The sequence below is a fragment of the Lissotriton helveticus genome, chromosome 3_1, assembly GCF_964261635.1.
Source record: "Lissotriton helveticus chromosome 3_1, aLisHel1.1, whole genome shotgun sequence".
In the NCBI taxonomy this organism is placed as follows: Eukaryota; Metazoa; Chordata; class Amphibia; order Caudata; family Salamandridae; genus Lissotriton; species Lissotriton helveticus.
Genome location: NC_136061.1, coordinates 1,327,673,602 through 1,327,694,463, shown reverse-complemented (window position 1 = coordinate 1,327,694,463; position 20,862 = coordinate 1,327,673,602). Strand labels below are relative to the sequence as shown.

General features: G+C 48.3%; 1 protein-coding gene across 3 annotated transcripts in view; it reads right to left on the bottom strand.

The window, feature by feature from the left end:
• Positions 1-20,862, bottom strand: part of ARHGAP32 (Rho GTPase activating protein 32) — a 1,522,959-nt gene that overhangs the window by 106,677 nt on the left and 1,395,420 nt on the right. For all 3 annotated transcript variants that reach the window (XM_078681981.1, XM_078681982.1, XM_078681983.1), the window contains one exon: positions 11,040-11,918. In XM_078681981.1, the coding sequence (XP_078538107.1) occupies positions 11,040-11,918 (879 nt within the window). The remainder of the gene's footprint in view (positions 1-11,039; positions 11,919-20,862) is intronic.

The window sequence follows — 20,862 nt, the reverse complement described above, 5'->3', positions numbered from 1 at the left end:
GAACAAGCCCTGACATTATGGACATAGGGCATTTGAGCCCTCTGAGAAGGCCAGTTGGCCAGGGGGACAGTGTTAGGTTGATACGGCGCCGGGCCCTAATGTGATTTATGTGGTGGCCAGGAAATGTGATTTATACACCCTGATTTATACCTCTAAGGTGATTTAGGATTATGAGGTTATTTGCCTACTGTGTTTATGTTTTGGAGGTTATTCTCTAATCTGTGGTTTATGGCTTGTGCGGTTATTCTCTACTGTGATTTATGCCTCTAACATGATTTAGGATTATGAGGTTATTGTAAAATAGGTTTAGGCTTCTGAGGTTGACGCATAATGTATTTTACGCCTGATGTGATACTGATAAAATACCACGACTAATGTTGCAGGATATAATGCGGAGTACGGTATTTTGCCAGTCATTACTGGTTGTGTTCTACATTTATTATTTTTAGTTGTGATGGTTCTGACAGTGGCCCAATTGGCCCCGTCATGTGTATATAATCCCCTGTAAATGTTGCCTGTGTCAGTTGGCACAGTGTATATTGTGTGATTACTATTCTAATGTGTTTATGATAATACAAAGGCTATTTTTATATATAACCTTGTGTGGAGTTCTTTTTGTGGTGTGCCTAGTGTATTGCAGCTGTGTGTGTGTTGTGCAAACGCTTTACACATTGCCTCTGGGATAAGCCTGTCTGCTCGTGCCAAGCAATCAAGGGGGTGACCAGGAGTTATCTTCAGTGTGTAACTCCCTTGCCCTGTCTAGAGTGGTGGTTTCTGCCTGGCTTAGGTGCAAGCCCTAGCCAACCAGAAATCCCATTTCTAACATACCCCATCCGAATCCGATGTGGTTCCCCATTTAGGTGAGTGTCCAGTAGCTAGGAGCTCTTGGAGTCAGACATTTGGGGGCGGGCAGCCCAGCCTTCTCTGGTCTCTGACAAGCACAGATGGGCCCGCCCTCGGCCCGGGGGCGCCCCGCGCTGTGGGAGCCCTGACTGTTTTTTAAAGCGCCTCCAGGCATGGAAATAGCGAGGTGGCACTGGCCACGAAGGATGGTGGGCGTTGTGGTCCTGCTCATGCCCCACTGCAACAGCAAAATGGGCTCCCGCACTGCAGGAGCCCTGACCGTTTTTTAAAGCACCTCCAGCCACAAAAATGGCGAGGCGGCAACAGCAACAAAGGACGGTGAGTGTTGTGGTCCTCCTCCTGCCCCAATTAGCAGCTGATTATCTGTGTGGAGTCAGCGTCCAGCATCCTGAAGAGTAATCTTGCCGGTACCAGGCTCTTTCCCAGGCTCAGCTCCTCCATTCCTTGCTTAGCACAGCTGCCTACAGCTCAGCCAGGCCCAGTATTTCCTTCCACACAGAAGTTGTGCTGACAGCATCCTTATTGGATACTTACACTAATCATGAGGTAATTAGTCAATGCTTTAGATAAATGTCTAAACATGTGCTCAATTTTCAGAGACGGTATTGTTATTCATGAGTTGTTGATTATCCATATAGACCAGCAAATCCAAAAATGCCACCTCAGTCCTGTAAATTTCACTAGTAAATTGCAGATTGCAACTGCTATTATTAAGACAGTTATATACTCCTTAACTTCTGTCTGCGACCCACACCATAAAATGAAGACATCGTCGATGTATTCGGCCCATAGGGCCACCTAATTGAACTGTCGATCATCTGCTTCTGCCCTGGACACGTGCTTCTCCCACCAGCCTACGAAAAGATTTGCATAACTGGGGGCAATGCACATGCCCTTCACAGTTCCCTGCCTTTATAAATATAGCTGATGCACTTTATAATGTCATTGATCAAATTAATTGCATTTTTATAATTATGCTATTCTAATGTGAAAAGGTTAAAGTGGTGTGAAAAGTATAATTGAGCCGTATTCAGTCAACAAAATGTCTGTATGCAATATTATACCTTGATTTATAAGAATATATAATATGACGGTATCAAGTTGTATAATGTTAGCATCACTAATGGGATAATGCAAGGTGACTGTATCCCTAGGTTATTGAATACTAATAGTTCTATTAAGCCACTGAGGAGATTAGTAATAGTAAGGTGGCGTCATGAGAAATATTAGAATAATGACATGGTCAAATACAGAACAATAAAGAGATAGTTGTCCAGTCTATTGCCCATAAAGGGCTCAATTGAGAAGTATCAAAACTATTGGTGTGGTAGTAAATGGGGATAGACACAATTCTAAATTATGTATAAGAAAATATAACTAATTGTTGGTAGAATATTGGGAATATTTGATAGTGAAATGTTTATGATGCAATGCAGTACCATGCTATGTTAAAATGTGATCGTTCCAAGATGGCTGTGCTGCTAGATGTCTATCCTGTTTGCACTTCAAAAACGAAGTTAGTCTACCATGACGATAGGCGGTGGTGGGTTTCAATAAATGCAAATGAGGGGGAAGAAACACTGACAAAGGCCGGAAAGGCCGAAACTTGTTTGTCAGTTTATTGAGGTGGAATATATACACATATATATATATATATATATATATATTTATATATATATATGTATATATCGTTGCAGAATCTGTTTCTTCGGCGCTTTCCACACCACACAGAAAGAAGGACCTCCAGAAGCAGGAAAATTACTGGTGAAGAGTTTCAATAGCTCGCATGGAATAGTATTTTCGGCATGACGCGTTTCGGTTAACAGGTAACCTTGATCACATATATATATATATATATATATAGTCTCAACCAAACTCCTACTCCACACTGGAAGAAGGCGCGCACACGAAGGCTGCAAAGTAAGTGCTTCTTTATTCTATCGGGCCTCCCTCAACCCCACGACTGAAGAGACACGATTCGGCTGTCACATCAGCCTTTCTCGATCTGGAATACATATATATACACACACACACACATATATATATATATATATATATATATACACAAATATGTGGAGGATACGGTGCAATAAAAAAAATGATGGCTTTTGCGCTTGTATTTAAAAAATTCTGGGGTCCCAGTACATTTTTGAGGTGGAAGGGGGATCCCCTCCCTCGGGGCCTGACATTGATAAAGGGAAGGGGGCATGCGCCCCACTCTGTGGGCTGTTTTTGGCCCCCGGGACTCTATCCTCTGGAGACTGCTGCATTTTTCAAGGGGCGAGGGCACGTGCTTGCCCCTTTCAGAAGACGCTTATGGCTCCTGGGAACCATCCCTTGGGGCCCGGAATATTTCTTAAGGGGCGGGGCGGCAGCGCAGCCTCCCATCCCGAGCCTTTAAAGGACAGAGTAGCACACTCACGGAGCCGACATTTTGTAAAATGGGGATGGAGGCCAGCTCAGATGCTAAGTGCCTGAGGTGGGCTTCCCTGCCCGCAGCGGCAGAGGCAGGGAAACCTGTGAGTGCTCCTGCTTTGCACAAGCATTTTCAAAACTTTCGCCAAGCAGGAGCAAACACCAAATCTGCTCCCAATGGGCAGGAGTTTAAAAAATGATGCTGGAAATGGACTTTTCATCTGTTTTCCTGCCCGCACTGGAAGGGACACAGATTAAAACATTGCTCCAGCTTCCAGAGAGCAGCATTAGTAGCTACTCCCTACGGGCGGGAGCAATGCCCAATTCCCATTATATGTGGGGAGCCAGCTAGGGCAGAAGGTGCCTTGGGGCTGCCCCCGTGGCCCTGACAATATCCCTTGGGTGATGGGGGCCCCCGGGGAAGAAAATAGTCCAGGGAGGGGGGCTGTGTGCCTCTCTCCCGCTAATTTTAATGAGTGTCCCCCATAGGTCACCAGGGCCAATCAAGGCTCGGGAAGGGGCACCCTACCCCTTAGTTTTAAAAACAGCCTTGCGGGATGGGGTCCCCAGGGCCTTACACAGCTCAGAGAAGGGTTGTGTGCCTCCTTTCCCTTTAACTTTAACAATAGCCCTGGTGGATGGGGTCCCTAAGGCCTAAAAAGGTTCCGAGGGGGGGGGGGGGGGCACAAGGCTTAACTGCTCTTCAGACAGATGTCACTGACCATGTCATGAGTGATGTAATGTGACGTCATCAGCAGTGCACTGCGGGCGCGCGAGTTATAGTTAGCTGAACTAACTATAACGGGGAAATTTCAATGGTTATGTACGAGTGAAATGTCCAACTAACTATAACGCCCCTGAAACCTATGGTTTTTTCAGTGAATTTCTAAGGTTTTTTAAATGCTAATTTGTAACTATAACCAATAAATGCTAGTTTCTAACTATGCCTACAGAGGTAGGACATGTGAAGAAAGAAGAAAAAACACAGAAAGAAGAAAAAGAAATGCAGACAGAAGATACAGAAGTCCTCAAAGACGAAGAAAAGTGCAGGAAGAAGGAAGACGTGCAGAAAGAACAAACTGAGGAGCAGAAAGAGGCCTTGTTGCAAAATCATCCTGTACCCTCAACTTTATCAGATGGGCCAGAGAGCTGCGTTGCAGAGAGGTGTTCAGAGGCCACGCCCATTTTTTTCAACACTCTGCAACGCAGCTCCGTGGCGCTTACTGGAGGTACCTGGTGGGCTAGTTGGCCCCAGGGACCCTTAGGATTGAAGATGAATTAATTCCCCAACTTAAAACGCCCCACAGGGTGTGTTTGCACACATGTCAACTCAGGCCCCGCCCCCTCCCTTCACTACTGTGCCAAACGTGCCCCGTGGCGCATTTTAAGTTGGGGGATTAACTCCCCTTGAATCCTGAGGGTCCCTGGGGTGCAACTAGCCCAATAGGTACCTCCATTAAGCACCAAAGAGCTGCGTTGCAGAGAGGTGTAAAAAGGGGCATGGCCTCAGACCACCTCTCTGCAATGCAGCTCCCTGGCGCATACTGGAGGCTCCTGGTGGGCTATTTGGCCCCCAGGTAGCCGCAGTATTCAAGGGGAATTAGTTCCCCAACTGCAAATGCGCCAGGGGGCGCGTTTGCAGAGTGCTGCAAGGAGGGGGCTTGGCCTCCGGCGCGATGCCAGTCTTTTTAAATAAAAAACAAAAAAAATTTAAGAAGGGGGCCGCGTGGCTTCCCTCCCAAGGCCATAATCGGCTCCAGAGACCCCATCCCCAGGGGCATGGCCATATATTTTTAACAATATGTATTTGGAGTGGGGCTGCCTTGCCCTCCCCCCCCCTCAGGCCATTTCTGGCCTCAGGAACCCCATCCCCTGCGTGGCCCTCCTCCCAGGCCAATAATAGCATCCTCTGGGGCTGGCCCTCTCCGTTGGGGATTCCCTGCTCTCTCTTCCAAAAACAAAAGCAGTTTGCTATGGCAGGGCGGGAGCCGCGAGGCGGTCCCCCACCCATGTATTTTCCTAAGCCCCGGGGGTGTTGGTCCGCTGTGAGCCCCCCACCCATTCATTTTCTAAGCCCCGGGGGGTGGCGGTCCTCGGGGCTTGGGGGAATGTGAGCTCCCCGCACATAATTTTATGAAGCCCCGGGGGTGGCGTCCCGGGGGCTGGGAGGCCCCTTTGGGCCCCCCATCCCAATAAAAATATTGCCCCCGAGATTTGGCCCACCTTGGGGTTAATTATTAACGAAGTACGGTAGCCCGCGCTTCGTTTCTCTTTTTTCGCATCTGGATCTGCGGATCCGTCGTGCATTTTGCGGATTTAAAAAAATATATGTATTTTCTTTTGGCCCTGGGAAATTGCATGGAGAAAACCCGTTTTGGGACCCCCTTTTTTCTCTGTCCTCATTTGATGAATCACCCCGAAACGTTCAAGATAGGAGCGGACCACGAGTTTTGAAAATTTTGTGAAGATTCATCAACCGGCGCCAAAGTTATTGGGAATAGAATGTTGCAAATTTACTATGGAAAATAGGTCCTAACTAGAACTACATACTGGCGACCGCCAGTCCGATATACATATATATATATATCTATATATATATCTATATATATATATATATAAACCAGCAGAATTCCGGTAAGCAGAAAGAATTCAGACGAGCCCGTAGTCCTTTCAGGTGTTTATTCAGGCACAGCAAGCGATTGAGGACAACGCGTTATATTATATATATAAATATATATATATAAATATATATATATATATATATATATATATATATATATATATATGTAGCTTTGGGAGGTCACTCAACAGAGCCTCGCCATACGGCTCCCTGATGCAGCCTGCTTTCCTGCTGCTTTATAATTATCGTTGCCAACGCGTTTCGAGGATAAACCCCTTCTTCATGGGCTGCCACCAAATGAAACATCTGAGCCTTGCATCCATTTCTTTTTTCAGCTTTATTGATTTTGATCACTGCCCCTCAGTGGGCGTGGGCTCAGTACAAGTCCTTATGTATCCTGGGACATGGAGTCCTTGGTGCAAGCGTCACTCATCACTTACGGTAAGTTCAGATGTTCATTTGCATATTTTCGGCAATTTTATCTCCTTTAGTAGGACAGAGCATTTTGGCAGGCTTAAATTAGCATATGAGGTACTGTGCTGATAATGTTTTGAATTAGTGCAAAACAACAGCCTCTCCCAGCTGGTGTATGTGTTTCTCCTCCAGCCGGCGATGGTGCCCCTCCCCACAGCCAGGGAAAGTTTTTTCCCTGGATCTATGGATTGGTGTACGTTTAATCTTTATTTGTGTAATTTGTCAGAATAGGTAGATTGGTCTAATTTCAACCCTTTACATGTTTCTCGTATATTGATATATATGTTACTTAATTCGTGATGGTTTGTCTTTGACATTGTATTCGTAAATAATGTCTGTGAAAATATCTTTTAAGTATAGTACTTTGAGATATGTCTTGTCCTTGTGCCCCAGGAGTATAGTACATTTTATATGTACATATATGTCATATGGTTCATATTTGTGTGTACATTTGTGCTTATGTACTTTGTATTGTGGTTATTTATGTATCGTTTCATGTTGGTTTTAGCCCTGATGAAGCTCCTTTAAAAGGAACAAAAACGCGTTGGCTGTTGTCCTGTCATCTACTATGTAAAAGAAGAATAAAGAATATTGAAAAGACTATACTGAATAGAGTCCGACTTCATCCCTGGTGCTACCTTCATTATTTCTTCAATGAACTCAAAGGGAGGAGCGGCAGTTCTGATATTGTTGGACTTGTCAGCTGCCTTCGACACGGTCGATCACAACATCTTGATCGACCGTGTCGCAGCCATGGGGGTGCAACACAAAGCCAAGGCCCTGATTTCATCTTTCTTACATAACCGGTCTCAAACTGTTAAACTGGGTTCCTTTTATTCATCTCCCCTTTCTCTTCCCTGTGGTGTTCCACAGGGCTCCTCGCTAAGTCCGACTCTTTTTAATATCTACGTATCGGACTTAGCGAGGGTGATAAAGGAATACGACATCAGCCTCACCACCTATGCTGATGACACTCAGTTAGTCCTCTCAATACACCGAGATGGAGACAGGGTGGCCGCCAATTTCCGGGAGGGAATGTTGGCCATCAGCTCCTGGATGGCGGCCAACTGTCTCAAATTAAATTCCAACAAGACCGAGATTATGCTTTTTGGCAAATTACAGCTCTGCTGGTCCCCTCAGTGGTGGCCAAATGAATTCGACCCTCTGCCCATACCTGTCAAAAAGGTAAGAAACCTTGGAGTCATCTTCGATGATCGGCTTCTCTTCAACCATCATGTAAATAATGTTGTTTCCTCATCTTTTTTCACATTGAGGAAAATCAAAAAATTGCTACCTTATTTACCCACCTCGGCGGCAAAGACCCTTATCACTTCCCTTGTATTTTCACGAACAGATTATTGCAATGCCCTTCTTCTTAATGCTCAGGCAAAGGTGCTCAATAAGCTCCAGTTGGTGCAGAACGCTGCGGCCAGGGTTCTGCTCAACATTCCAAAACATAACTCCATTTCCCCTTCTATTCGTAAACTGCACTGGCTTCCAGTGAGAAGTCATACAAAGTTTAAGGCTCTATGCATAGCATATAAAGCCATTAATAATACTGGACCTCTTTTCCTCAAATCAGCATTTAGACCTTTAGAGGCACCAAGAACCCTCCGTTCATCCTCAGCCCATCTCTTGAACGTTCCTCCTACAAAAAAGGTCAATTGGGGTGACAGACGTTTTACAGTGGCCACAGCTAGACTTTGGAACTCGCTCCCCCTGTGTATTAAGATCAGCCCCACGCTACTCAGTTTTAGGAAACACCTTAAGACGTGGCTGTTTGCACAATAGATGTCTGGTTTGTGTAGTTTCTGATCTTTAAAGCGCCGAGACACCTCCGGGTATTTGCGCGCTGAACAAATTGCAAAATAAATAAATAAAATAAATAAATAGTCTGGATGCAGTCTTCAATTGGGCATCTATGAGCTCCTTGAAACTGAATCCCCTAAATACTAAGTTCCTGCTCCTTTCAGGCTAATTAACCAACCAAATCGATCCCGCACTTATCTCCCTGCGGCGAACTATGGATGCCCACTCTCAACAGTTTCTGTGGTCACGTCCTTAGGAGTTCTAATAGACAGCAAGCTCTCTCTCGAACTTCATGTGCTTAAACTATCCCAAACAGCAAACTTTCACCCTAAGACAACTAGAAAGACTAAAACATCTACTCTCCAATGAACACACGAGAAGTACGGCTGTAGTCTTAGTGGTCTCCAGAATTGACGGAGGCAACCCCATACTCTCTGGGCTATCAGCAAATGCTCTCCGCCTACTAAAAGTGACTATCCACTCCACAGCTCACCAAGTCTCAGACTAAAGAAAGTTTGACCACATATCGCCCATACTGACAGACTTACAATGGCTTCCGTTAGAAGCCCGGATCAAATTCAAAACTCAATGCATTACCTTTACATCGCTTCATACTGCATACAAGCTACATCTTGTGTTGGTTGAAAATTTTGGGTAGTATCAGAAAGTACTGAAGCAAACCCTGCCTTCCACTCAAAACATCCTTAGATCAAAGATAATCTATCTTCTGTGCCGGTCTCACATTTTGGAACTTCTTACTCTACCAGGTAAGTCTGGTTCCTGACATCCTTACCTTCAGGAAGCAACTTAATACTTTTCCATTTAAAAACCACTTATCGTCCAATACTTAACAGCACTAGCCCTTTTCCCGTTACTTCCTCCCCCTTCACTTAGTTGATGCATCAATCTTCCTCTTAGTGTTTTCTTCACAGTGCTAGTATTGGCTCCCTTCCCCAAAATCTCAACCCTCCTCTTCTTGATTTTTGATTCGATTAAATGTATATTTACTTGTATACATAATATATCTTGTAATATGGAATTGGTATTACAATGAAAAGCGCTGTAATGCAACTTGGTGAAGCAGACCTATAGAAGAACATGGTGCATAAAATAAACAGTGAATTTTGTTTTGTATGCAGTGGTTGGACCCTGCTCTTGTTTTTAACTTCTAAGACTATCCTACTGTGAGTAACTACAATGTAAAACAAGGAATCCAATCACCTGCCACCATCCCTAGGCATTCATAAGTTTTTATTTTATATATTACTACTCTGAATTATACTCTGGCAATAAGAAATTGAAAAGGATGGAAGAGTTGTGCTTGCCATTCTTCTTTTCTGTGAAAGAATTATTACTAAATCATAAACAAGGTGACAACCTTCACAACTGCCCAGAATGTGAACCCAAATGTTACAAGGGTTTGGCAGGATTGTTGGCCCCTGCTATTTGTCAGGATAGGTCTGTGATCATGTCTTGATGGATTACCTATTAGGAAGCAAGTACCATAAATGATATCATGCAGCAGCTCACTGAGTACATTTGTTCTTTTGAATCGATTGCCTTAACTTACTATTTGCACCGGGCAGATCTCACCCCATGAAGGATTGGCGGGATGTTTCCCGGTGCTGCTTCTATATACCCGAGGTGCAGCTCCGCCAACACTGACTTTCTTCATATGGTTTGGTTCTGCCTGCTGATTCGTCCCTTTTGGAACAAGTGTCACAGGTGATATCTGTGATGACAGGTAGTTTGTTCCTACTGGACCCGTTTAGGTACTTGCTTAATATAGGATACATAACCAAAAACAACAAAGTTCTACTGCTATTTAAATATTTGGTACTTATTTTAGCTAAATGTTGTATCACTATGGCCTGGAAGTCAGCCACAGTGCCCCCGTCAAAACTCTGGGGAACAGTCATGCTCCGCTGGGCACACGCCAAGCTATTGGTGAACAAAAGATTGCGTACGAGAGGGAATGGACTGGATCCGTTAGAATGCTGGGTCACTTACCTGGAAAAACTTGAGACAAGAACGAACGACCGTCCCCCTTGATCACCTACTTTATAACTTGGGACATAATTGAAAAGGGGGTCCCTTTCATTTCACTGTTATTACCAGGCCCCTCCCTCTGGTTGGTTTGCTCAACGCTGGACCCATTTCAAAATTGTATTTTTTTAATGGTAAGCAGGGGATTGAATCGATATTTGCTGGGAGGTATAGCTGCAAGTACCCTTATATTCGCCAAGACTACTATAATTTTAGGATTGTGTCCTATGCACACACACGAACAGGTAGGGGTGTGGGAACAGGTAGGGGTGGGATGTTGTTTCCCTTGTTATAACTCATTGTTTCGATTCAAGTGTCAATATGAGAACACTTGCAACATTGGTTACAATGTTCAAAGCAACAACATATGACAGTAGACACCATACCCATGACCCATTAATTAAAAGTGTTTGTTCTTTGACAATCCGGAAATTTAGACCCACCTAAATATGGGGTTCAACTGGGTGGGAGTGGGGGGGGGATACAATTCCCAATGTACTTGGTTTAGGTGGCTGATTGGTCACATATGTCATTGCTGTTTGAGACTTCCTTCCGCTCCCACAATGAGTGGTTAATGTATACTATAAATGTTATTCATGTCGAATGCTTCCACATAAAGAAAATGCAATAATGATATTTACAAATACACTGTAGCTTGGGGAACAGGTTAGCAGGGTGAGGCATTTCTTTTTACTTAAAAGAGGGATGGCAAACCTCTTAGAAAAGTGAAAATTAGCTTTAATGGCATGGCATTGCAGTATGGCCCTTCAGACCATATTGGCTGGGAGAAAAGTTAGAGGGAGACACTTACCAGATAGAGTTTGCTCAAACTGTGCAATTCTGTTCTGAAGATCTTGTTCTGGTGCCTCTACTCCCTGTACCTCTGTGCTGCTGCCAATATTTAGGTTCATATTCCCATTTGAAGATTCTTCATTCGTACACATATCACCAGACATTTGAAACACTGAAATTGACTGTTGGGGTGCAGAAATGTTGGCTGGGTTACCAGAGGAGAATCCTTTATTCCAGTTTGGAGGTGAGATGTTGCCTGCAGTGCTTGGAAGACTTCCTATCATTTCAGACACTCGGTTGGGGAGAGAGATGGCGATGGGCTCAGATATATTCATGGGAGGAGATTTGGTGGACTTTCTTCCTATCTTTGGTGAAAAGGCATGGGCCACTTTCTCTGCAAAGGAAGTTGGCTTTGAAGGTTTCTCCTCAGATGGGCTCACTTCAAGGGGAAAGAAGGGACTGGTTAGTTTATCTTGGAAAGGAGAGACAGGTTCAGAGCTTGTGGCACTGCCTGGGGTCTGGGACTGGTCCCCGGATATCAAGTCTTTTCGGCAGTTCATCTGTTTGTCCCGGCTGCTGCTACCCGTAGAATCCAGCTGAGAAGTACTGCTGTCAACTGCTTCAGACTCCGCTTGGGGTGGGCTGCACTGAAATGACATTGGGTCAAAGTCCAAGTTGGCCACTCCAATCTCTGGTGGGCTTAGATCAACCTCTTCTGCCAATCTTGGGGAAATTAGTGCAGGGACATGGATCAACCCCTCATCACTCTCATTGTCCTGGAGAAGATTATCATAGGAATTGTAGCGGTTCATATTTTCCAAGAGATCACCATTATAACTCGTCGAGAGAGCATCACTACTAGACCTTGGGCGCCTTGGACGGAAAAGCTTTGACTCTCCTAAAAAGAAATACACGTACAAGAAGTTGAATGATTATAAATATAAAATGTTCTAGGAACAGGCAAATCATTGCTACATCCTCTGCAGAGTATTATTATGAGCATTACTAATACTGTATTATATACTAATACTGACCTATTTTTACCACAAGCGGAAGCTATTTTACACACAGCACATTCTTCTAGGGTTATGTAGCAATTAACATGTTTTAAAGCTTCATTCAAAATGATAAACAATCCAAATAATGAACATAAAAAGATTTCCGCATATGTATCAACTTAATAAGAGATTAAGTATGAAGGTGGAGAGTAGGTATGACTCACTACAGTTGTCATTGAAGGGTGTGGCACAACCAGCAAAGCATGACCAACTACCAAATTTGTAGTCTGACGTGAGACAGATGGCAGTCTCAATTATTTCTGGCTCAGTACAAGGTTAGAAAAGATGATACAGGTGACACATTGCGCTAGACAAGTGAATTAAAAGAAATACCTATTACATGATGGAGTCTCGTAATATTTATATATGTATGTATGTATGTATGTATGTATGCATGAGGTATTTGTATAGCACTAGCCAAGCAGTAAGGCAGTGAACGCCTTACTGCTAACAGGCTTACTGTGCCTCATGGGAACAGACCAGCCCGAACACCCAAGCCATGTCTTCCCTGGACTGGAATAAAGCATCCTGGGAGGCACAGGGTCAAGACTGATTTGCATATTGCTGTGTCTGATCTGGGGTGGCGAAGTGAGTAAAAACGATGATGGATTCAACCAAGATCTGTGACTGGGGGTGAGTGTCTGAAAAGTTTCAGCACTCCGTCCATCATCTCCTTGTGTTTGCGTTGTTCTCCCTAAGTTGGCAGGATATGCCCAGATGTGGGTCGCTTGCTCACTTTGCCACTGGATTCAAGCTAGCCTGGCTGATTAGGGCTGTTAGCCCGAAAATGGTCCCAGGATGCTTGTTTCTGATCCAGGGAAGACATGGCTTGATGTCACCCCTAGCGTCCCAATGAATCGCTTGGCTCCTTTAAGTACAATATCCACTCTAAACAGCCAGGCCCCCAGTGCAGAGTCTCCGCGTACAAATATTGGTAATAACCCAATGGTCTCAACATCACAGGACCCCATCCTGGTAGAGAACACCCATAGGAACAACCAAAGGTTGGGTCAGAGGGTCACAAATCAATCAAGATCACTCATGACAGATAGGGGTAGATCATCACAAGGAAATGTGCACACAAATGGCACAGTGCACACTTCACAGAGCGAGCAGGGTGCAAATGATGTACTAAATGTACCCCCAGAATGTTCACTGTATACTTTGATCTTGAAGGGGGTTCCCCGTTTGGTCCTTGGTCAGCAAGAAACTTGGCAAAGTCTTGTGAACAAATGGGCTCATTAGTGTTCTAAGAGAATTTCGCCAAAGATAAACTGGTCTGAAAGCACAAGTTACTACTTGTGTAACGATATATCTGTAAGAGACATTAGTTAGTGATAGATTCCTTACCTTAGAATATCCCCAGGCGTCAGACTGGATCCGGAAATTTTGGCGTAGCAGTACCCTTGCGCGTCGGTAGGCGTCGTCTGCGGCTCCGCGTCCGTCGTCGGCGTTGTGGGCGCCGTGATGACGTCGTCGGAGTACTTAGACGCCGCCTCCGCGTGCTGATGTCAGTTCTTAGACACAGCTTTTCCGCGCCAGAAGCGCTGAGCCATGTTAAAAACCAACACTGGTGCCATTGAAACTTGGGCCCTGAAAGGTGATGACCTTAACCCTAGATATCGGTTCGCAGAACGGGGAGGATGGGTGGGTCGGTAAGGAATCTATCATTAACTAATGTCTCTTACAGATATATCGTTACACAAGTAGTAACTTGTGCATCTGAAAGAGACACGTTAGTGATAGATTCCTTACCTTAGAATAGATACCCCAGCAATACCAACCCCGGTGGTGGGTCTGCGAACCAATAATCACACCAGAAAGTCCTGGAGGACGGAACGGCCAAAGAAGCCATCCCTCCGGACTTCACTGTCCAGGCAGTAGTGTCTTGCAAACGTGTGCAGCGAGGCCCACGTAGCCGCCTGGCAAATGTCCTGCAAGGGCACTCCCCGGCCCTGGGCAGTTGTAGTTGCCGTGGCTCGCGTGGAATGAGCCCGCAATCCAACAGGGGGCTCCTTTCTAGCCAAGGAATAACATGCCTGGATACACAAGATGATCCACCGAGAGATGGTCCTCTTGTGCACCGCTTTCCCCTTCTTAGCGCCCACGTAACCAACAAAGAGTTGGTCATTCACCCGGAACTGGCGTGTGCGATCCAAGTAGAATGAAAGCGCACGTTTTGGGTCCAGACGGTGGAGGCGCTCTTCCTCTTTAGAGGGATGCGGTGGCGGAAAGAAGGTGCGGAGAGGACAGTTGTGAAGTGGCTCAAAGGGAGCGCACCTCAGAAATGTAAGAACAAGGTTCAAGTCCCACTGAGGCATCACAAACAGAACAGGAGGGAACGTGTGTGTGATGCCCTTCAGAAAGCGATTTACAATAGGGGACTTGAACAAAGAAGGTTGATCAGGCAGCCGTAGAAAGGCTGAAAGGGCAGAAAGGTAGCCCTTGATAGTGTCCAGAGCAGAGCCCTGCTGGGCAAGAGAGAGAAGGAAGAGAAGAACCTCAGAGAGAGGAGCAGCAAGAGGATCCACAGCCTTTGCTGTGCACCATGCCACAAATCTGTTCCACCTGCAGGCGTATACCGACTTTGTGGAGGGACGCCTGGCTGCCAGAATGACATTACAGACTTCAGGAGGCAAGTCAAATGGCCTCAACTGTCGCCGCTCAATCTCCAAGCATGGAGGTGGAGACTGGACAGGTTCGGGTGGAGGACCGTCCCCTGCTGCTGCGACAGAAGGTCCTCCCGAAGAGGCAGACGAACCGAGGGATCGACTGACATACTGAGTAGCTCTGGATACCAGTACCTTCGTGCCCAGTCCGGAGCCACAAGGATGACTTGGGCCCGGTCGCGCTTGATCTTCTTTAGCACTCTGGGCAGAAGTGGTATAGGCGGAAAGGCGTACAACAGACCGCAACTCCACTCGCGACGAAAAGCGTCTCTGAGCGAGTGCCGCCTTGGAAATTCCAACGCGCAGAACTGATTACATTGCGCGTTCTCTTCGGTGGCGAATAGATCTAACCAAGGCTCTCCCCATCACTGAAAGAGGCCTTGCGCCACGTCCGAGTTCAGACGCCATTCGTGATCCATCATGCACCGACGGCTGAGCTCGTCCGCCCTGGCGTTCAGAGAACCTGCCAGGTGTTGAGCCACCAGGGTCACGTCCTGGCTTTCCAGCCACTGCCAGAGGCGCAGAGCCTCCTGGCACAGGGTCCACAACCCCACCCCGTCCTGTTTGTTGCAGTACCACATGGCGGTGGTGTTGTCCGTGTACACCTGCACTACACTCCCCAGGACAGAGGGGAGGAATGCCTTCAGTGCTAGACGAATCGCCCGCAACTCCAAAAGGTTGATATGGAGCCGGGTCTCCGCCGGAGACCAGAGGCCTCTGATCTCCGCCTCTCCCATGTGGCCTCCCCAGCCCTGGAGGGACGCGTCCGTCACAACCACGTGCTCCGGTTGGGAAGGGAGAGGGATCTGCCGCTGTCCGTTAGCCACCACTGCAGCTGTCTCGCAGTGCCCTCCGAGATCTGGACGTGGTCGGACAGATTGCCCTGATGCTGGGCCCATTGAAACTTCAGGTCCCACTGCAGAGCCCGCATCCGCCACCTGGCGTGATGCACCAGTAGGATGCAGGAGGCCATCAGCCTCAGAAGCCGCAGCATCAACCTGACCGAGACCCGGGATAAAGGCTGAAGGAGTGGAATCAGAGCCTGAATATCCCGGACCCGCTGTTCGGGAGGATAAACCCGAAACTGCGCTGAGTCCAGAACCGCTCCGATGAAGAGGAGCTTCTGAGAGGGGCACAGGTGTGACTTCGGCACATTGAGGGAGAACCCCAGCTGGTGCAGGAGGTCTGCCGTAGTCTGGAGGTGGCTGACGGCTGTCTGGGGCGAGCCCGCCTTCAACAACCAGTCGTCGAGGTAGGGGAAGACTGAAACCCCCAACCTGCGCAGGTGAGCTGCGACCACCGCCATCACCTTTGTGAACACCCATGGGGCGCAGGTAAGGCCAAAGGGGAGCACGGTAAACTGAAAGTGCTCGTGGCCAACCGTGAACCGCAGGTAGCGCCGATGGGCCGGCAGGACAGGGATGTGGAAATAAGCGTCCTGCAAGTCCAACGCTACCATCCAGTCTTCTGGGTCCAGGGCAGCTAGGACCTGAGCCAGTGTCAGCATTTTGAACTTCTCCTTCCGGAGGAAGCCATTGACGTTCCGGAGGTCCAAGATAGGGCATAGGCCCCCTTTGCCCTTCTTGCGTACCAGAAAGTAGTGGGAGTAACAACCACACCCTACTTCTGGCCCAGGAACGCGCTCGATGGCCCCCTTGGCCAAGAGGGCCGTAACTTCCTCCTGCAGAAGTCGCAAATGATCCACCGATACTCGGTGGTATTGCGGTGGCATGGCTGGAGGGGTCGTCTCGAAGGGGAGGGAGTAGCCCCTTCGGACGATTTGCTGCACCCACCTGTCCGAAGTGACAGTGTGCCAGTGGAGGAGGTGATGGCGAACCCTGCCCCCCACTGGCGACACATGGGCCTGAAAGCACGGACTAGGAGGGTTTTGAGGCGGATGCCACGAGGGAAGGTGTGGACTGACCTTGCCGTTGACCCCGACCGCTACCACGGCGGTTTCCAAGGCCGCCACCGCGTTGGGTATTACCTTGCGGCCCGTGGCTGGTAGCACGTGTGGGAACACCCCTTCCGTGGCCACGAAAGGAGTGAAAGGCAGCCGATTGCTGGCGCGGGGCCGAGAGGCCCAAGGACTTGGCCGTAGCCCTGGAGTCCTTAAAGCGCTCAAGCGCATGGTCTGCCTTGTCGCCAAAAAGGCGTCGGCCATCAAACGGCATGTCCATCAGTGTATTCTGGACATCAGCCGAGAAGTTGGCGGATCTCAACCAGGCGCGGCGACGAATTGCCACCGTCGTTGTCATCGCTCTGCCCAGTGAATCGGTGGTATCTAGTCCACACCGAATTGAATAACGTGCCGCATCTCGGCCCTCCACAAGGGCTTGGCCGAGTTTAGCCCGTACCTCCAACAGGCATTCTGGCAGCACGTCCGCGACCGTGTCCCACAAGGAGTGGGTGTAGCGGCCCAAGAGGCATGCGGTGTTGGAAGACCGCAGTCCCAAACTGAGGGAGGAGAATACCTTCTTGCCGTATTGCTCATACCTCTTGGATTCCCTGTCAGGCGGAGCCGACGGGAATGCGGTCTGGGAATTTGAGGCCTGGATCACCGGGCTCTCAGGGGTGGGGTGGGTGGACAGGAAACAAGGGTCACCCGGGGCCGGGCGGTGGCGTCTGGCCACGTTCCTATCTACAGGCGAACCTGTAGCGGGCTTGGACCAAGTGCCCAAAAGAACGTCAGTTAAGGCCTCGTTAAACGGCAGCAGAGGCTCGGTTGAGCATGACTGCGGCTTAAGGACCTCAGTGAGGAGGTTAGTCCTCACGGCCGCGACGGGGAGCTCAAGGCCCAAGGCCTTGGCCGCCCTCATCAACACCACACTGTAGGTTGCCCCCTCCTCCGTAGCCACGGTAGGAGGTGAGACAAAGCCAGTGTCCGGCGAAGTGTCCAGACCACTGGCATCCCCAAGTTCACCTGACAAGTCCTCCTGGGACTGACATTCACGTGTCAGAGGGTCCTCAGACCCCTCCCAATACTCCTCATCACCCATCTCCTGGTACTCAGGGTTAGTAAATGATGGGGCCGGTTAATGGAAAGTGAACTCTCCGAACGGCGTCTGAAGCGGCGCCCAGCGGCGCCGTTCCAGCGCCGGAACCGGGTTGAGGGAGGCATCGGGGACGTCGCCGGGGGTGACACCTGAGGGACCGGCGCCGGGGAGGTCGTTAAGTCCACCGGCGCCGACCCGGATCCGGATCCAGCGGGGGCCTGCGGCGCCGGGCCCGAAGGCGCCGGAGCCGAGGCACCCGATGGTGTCGGGGCCGAAGCCCCCGACCCGCTAGGGCCCCCAGACGGGTCCGCTGGGCCCGAAGGCGCCGCGGAGCCCGCGTGACCTCATGGCCATGAGGAACCGCTCGATCTCCTCCTGCGTCGCGCACGGCCCAGGGACGAGAGGGTATGGGGCCGGACGCGGCGCGTGCGACGGAGCTGCGTTTGCGGTGTCACCTGAACCCCCAGCCGCGTCGCGCGAGCGTCGGGGGGAGTCGGAAGAGCGATGACGTATCTTCGACTTCTTCGAGTCGCTTGCGGGACCGCTCCCGCCTAGCTTTTGAAGTCAGGGCCCGGCAGTCGGAACAGGTCTTATCGTCGTGGTTGACGCCGAGACAGTGGAGACACCGACGGTGAGGGTCCGTGACCAACATCAGTCGGTCGCAATCCTCACAGTGCTTGAAACCTGGCATCCCTACCGGCACCGTTCGGAGTCGAAGACTCGAAAAAGAACGATCAAAAAAGTTTAGTCAAAAAGACTAAGGTACCACTTTTTCCGGATCTGCGCTGGTGGCGCGGAAAAAAGAAGAACTGACGTCAGCACGCGGAGGCGGCGTCTAAGTACTCCGACGACATCATCACGGCGCCCACGACGCCGACGACGGACGCGGAGCCGCAGACGACGCCTACCGACGCGCAAGGGTACTGCTACGCAAACATTTCCGGATCCAGTCTGACGCCTGGGGATATTCTAAGGTAAGGAAACTATCACTAACATGTCTCTTTCAGATAAATAATTACGGCTAGGCGAGTGAGCTGGCTGGGTCATACGCCCAAATGTGGGGAAGGGGGTTGTGTTGTACTTAATTTTAGTAATGCATGGTGTGCCAGTTTTGCCCTAACGCAATTTAGAGATTTACCTGGTGATCTGATAAAGGTTCATCCATTGGGTTTCTTCTATTCTCCACATCATGATTTTATTGCGAGAAACCAGTCCACGTGGCTGGGTTTTGGTACACATCCCTTTACACAGCTTCCTCCATTTAGTCATCCAAACCGCTCTGATGTCCTCTCTGGGCTGTCTGGAATAGGAGGACCAACTTGCTGCCATAGACAACTAGTTGCCATGATATCAACAGGGTTGTACCACAATGTTCAAAGTAGAGGATCATTCATAGAGGAACCCAATAATAGGGTTCGGTGGATTTACTAGAATTCTCCACTCCCATTTTAAACATTATTAGGGAGAACCAAGACAAACCCGAAAATGATTCACTGCCCCCTAATTTAATCCCAGGTGAAACCATGGGTAGGGAGGAGCCGGTTCTGCCTATCATCGTAGCTGAACAAGTCATAAATGATGACATTGCGGCACTGGCAAATCAGGATCATGTTAAGTCTCTACTTAAACCTTTCTCATGCAACATAGCAGGAATTCGCCCAAAACTGACTGATGAGGGATGGCTAAATTATATAAGAGGTTTTGACATTTTTTGTCTTCAGGAGACATGGTACAAGGAAGACATTATGCTGAATGAGTATTGTTCTTACATGGTCCACGCTACACCCTTGTTGGGAGGGCGATAGGAGGGTTGGTACTGCTAATTTCAGTTAAATATGAGGCCATAAAAATTACCGTTCTTGGTACATCTCCATGGTTTCAATTAATTCTGATCTCCAACATGTTACAGGCCAAGCTACTAGTGGTAAACTGGTATTATAATATTTTTATACAAATAGCTGCCAGGTTATTGAGGCTCTGCAGGTGGAAATCAATAATATCTTTGAGAAATGGCAACCATTATGAATCCTTTGGGTGGGCGATTTTAATTGTTCTTCCTTGCCCCCATAGCTCTAATGAAGTCTGTGGCCTGCTAAATACTGAAGGGCAGACCCTTCCGCATTAATTCACACCCCTCAGGGTGAGGCTCTAAGGAATATGTTACTTACCAGTATGCATCTGTTCTTGGCATGTAGAGCTGCAGAGTTGTACATTTAGCAATAGATCGCCACCTGGTGTTGGGCTCGGATGATTGCAGGTTGTTGTTGTCTTCTTGGAAGAAGTCTTTGTAGTCACGAGATAGGTGACTCCTCCCTTGGACAATACTGCGCATGGTCATCGACTCCATCCTCAGATTGTTTTTCGCCATGATAGGAAATAATGGAGTTAGTAGAAGAAAATAGAAAGGGATGTCCATGCGTGTGCATCTAAGTAAGATGAGTACTGGAACGGATACAAGTCCCGGGGAGGCGGGAGGGCATGTACAACTCTGCAGCTCTACATGCCAAGAACAGATGCATACTGGTAAGTAGCATATTCCGTTCGAGGCATATGAGCTGCAGATTGTACATTTAGCAACGATTGTGCAGCAGTGTCTCCCTTAGCGGTGACGTGAGTCCCTTGCTCACTTTGCCACTGGATTCAAGCAAGCCGGGCTGAAGACGGCTGCAATGCCAGAAACCGGTCCTCGGAAGCTTGTTTCCGGTCCAGGGAAGGCATGGCTTGGCAGTTCGGGCTGGACTGTTCCCATGAGGCACAGGGTCAGACTGATTTGCATATAGCCATGTCTGAACTGGGGTGGCAGAGTGAGCTAAAGAACGGTGATGGATTAAACCCAGATCTTTTGACTGGGTGTGAGTGTTTGATTGGTTCAGATGCTCCGTCCTTCACCACCCCCTTTTGTACCCCTTAGCGGTGGTCGCTTGTATCCGTTGCAGCATACTGAAATAGTGTTTTAAGTACAGCTTGGCCTACTGCAGCTTGCTGCTTGGCTTGCACATCAACACAATAGTGTTTAGTGAAGGTGTGTATTGTAGACCATGTTGCTGCTTTGCATATGTCCTCTAATGGTATGTTTCCTAAGAAAGCCATACAGGCTCCTAGTTTGCGAGTGGAGTGCG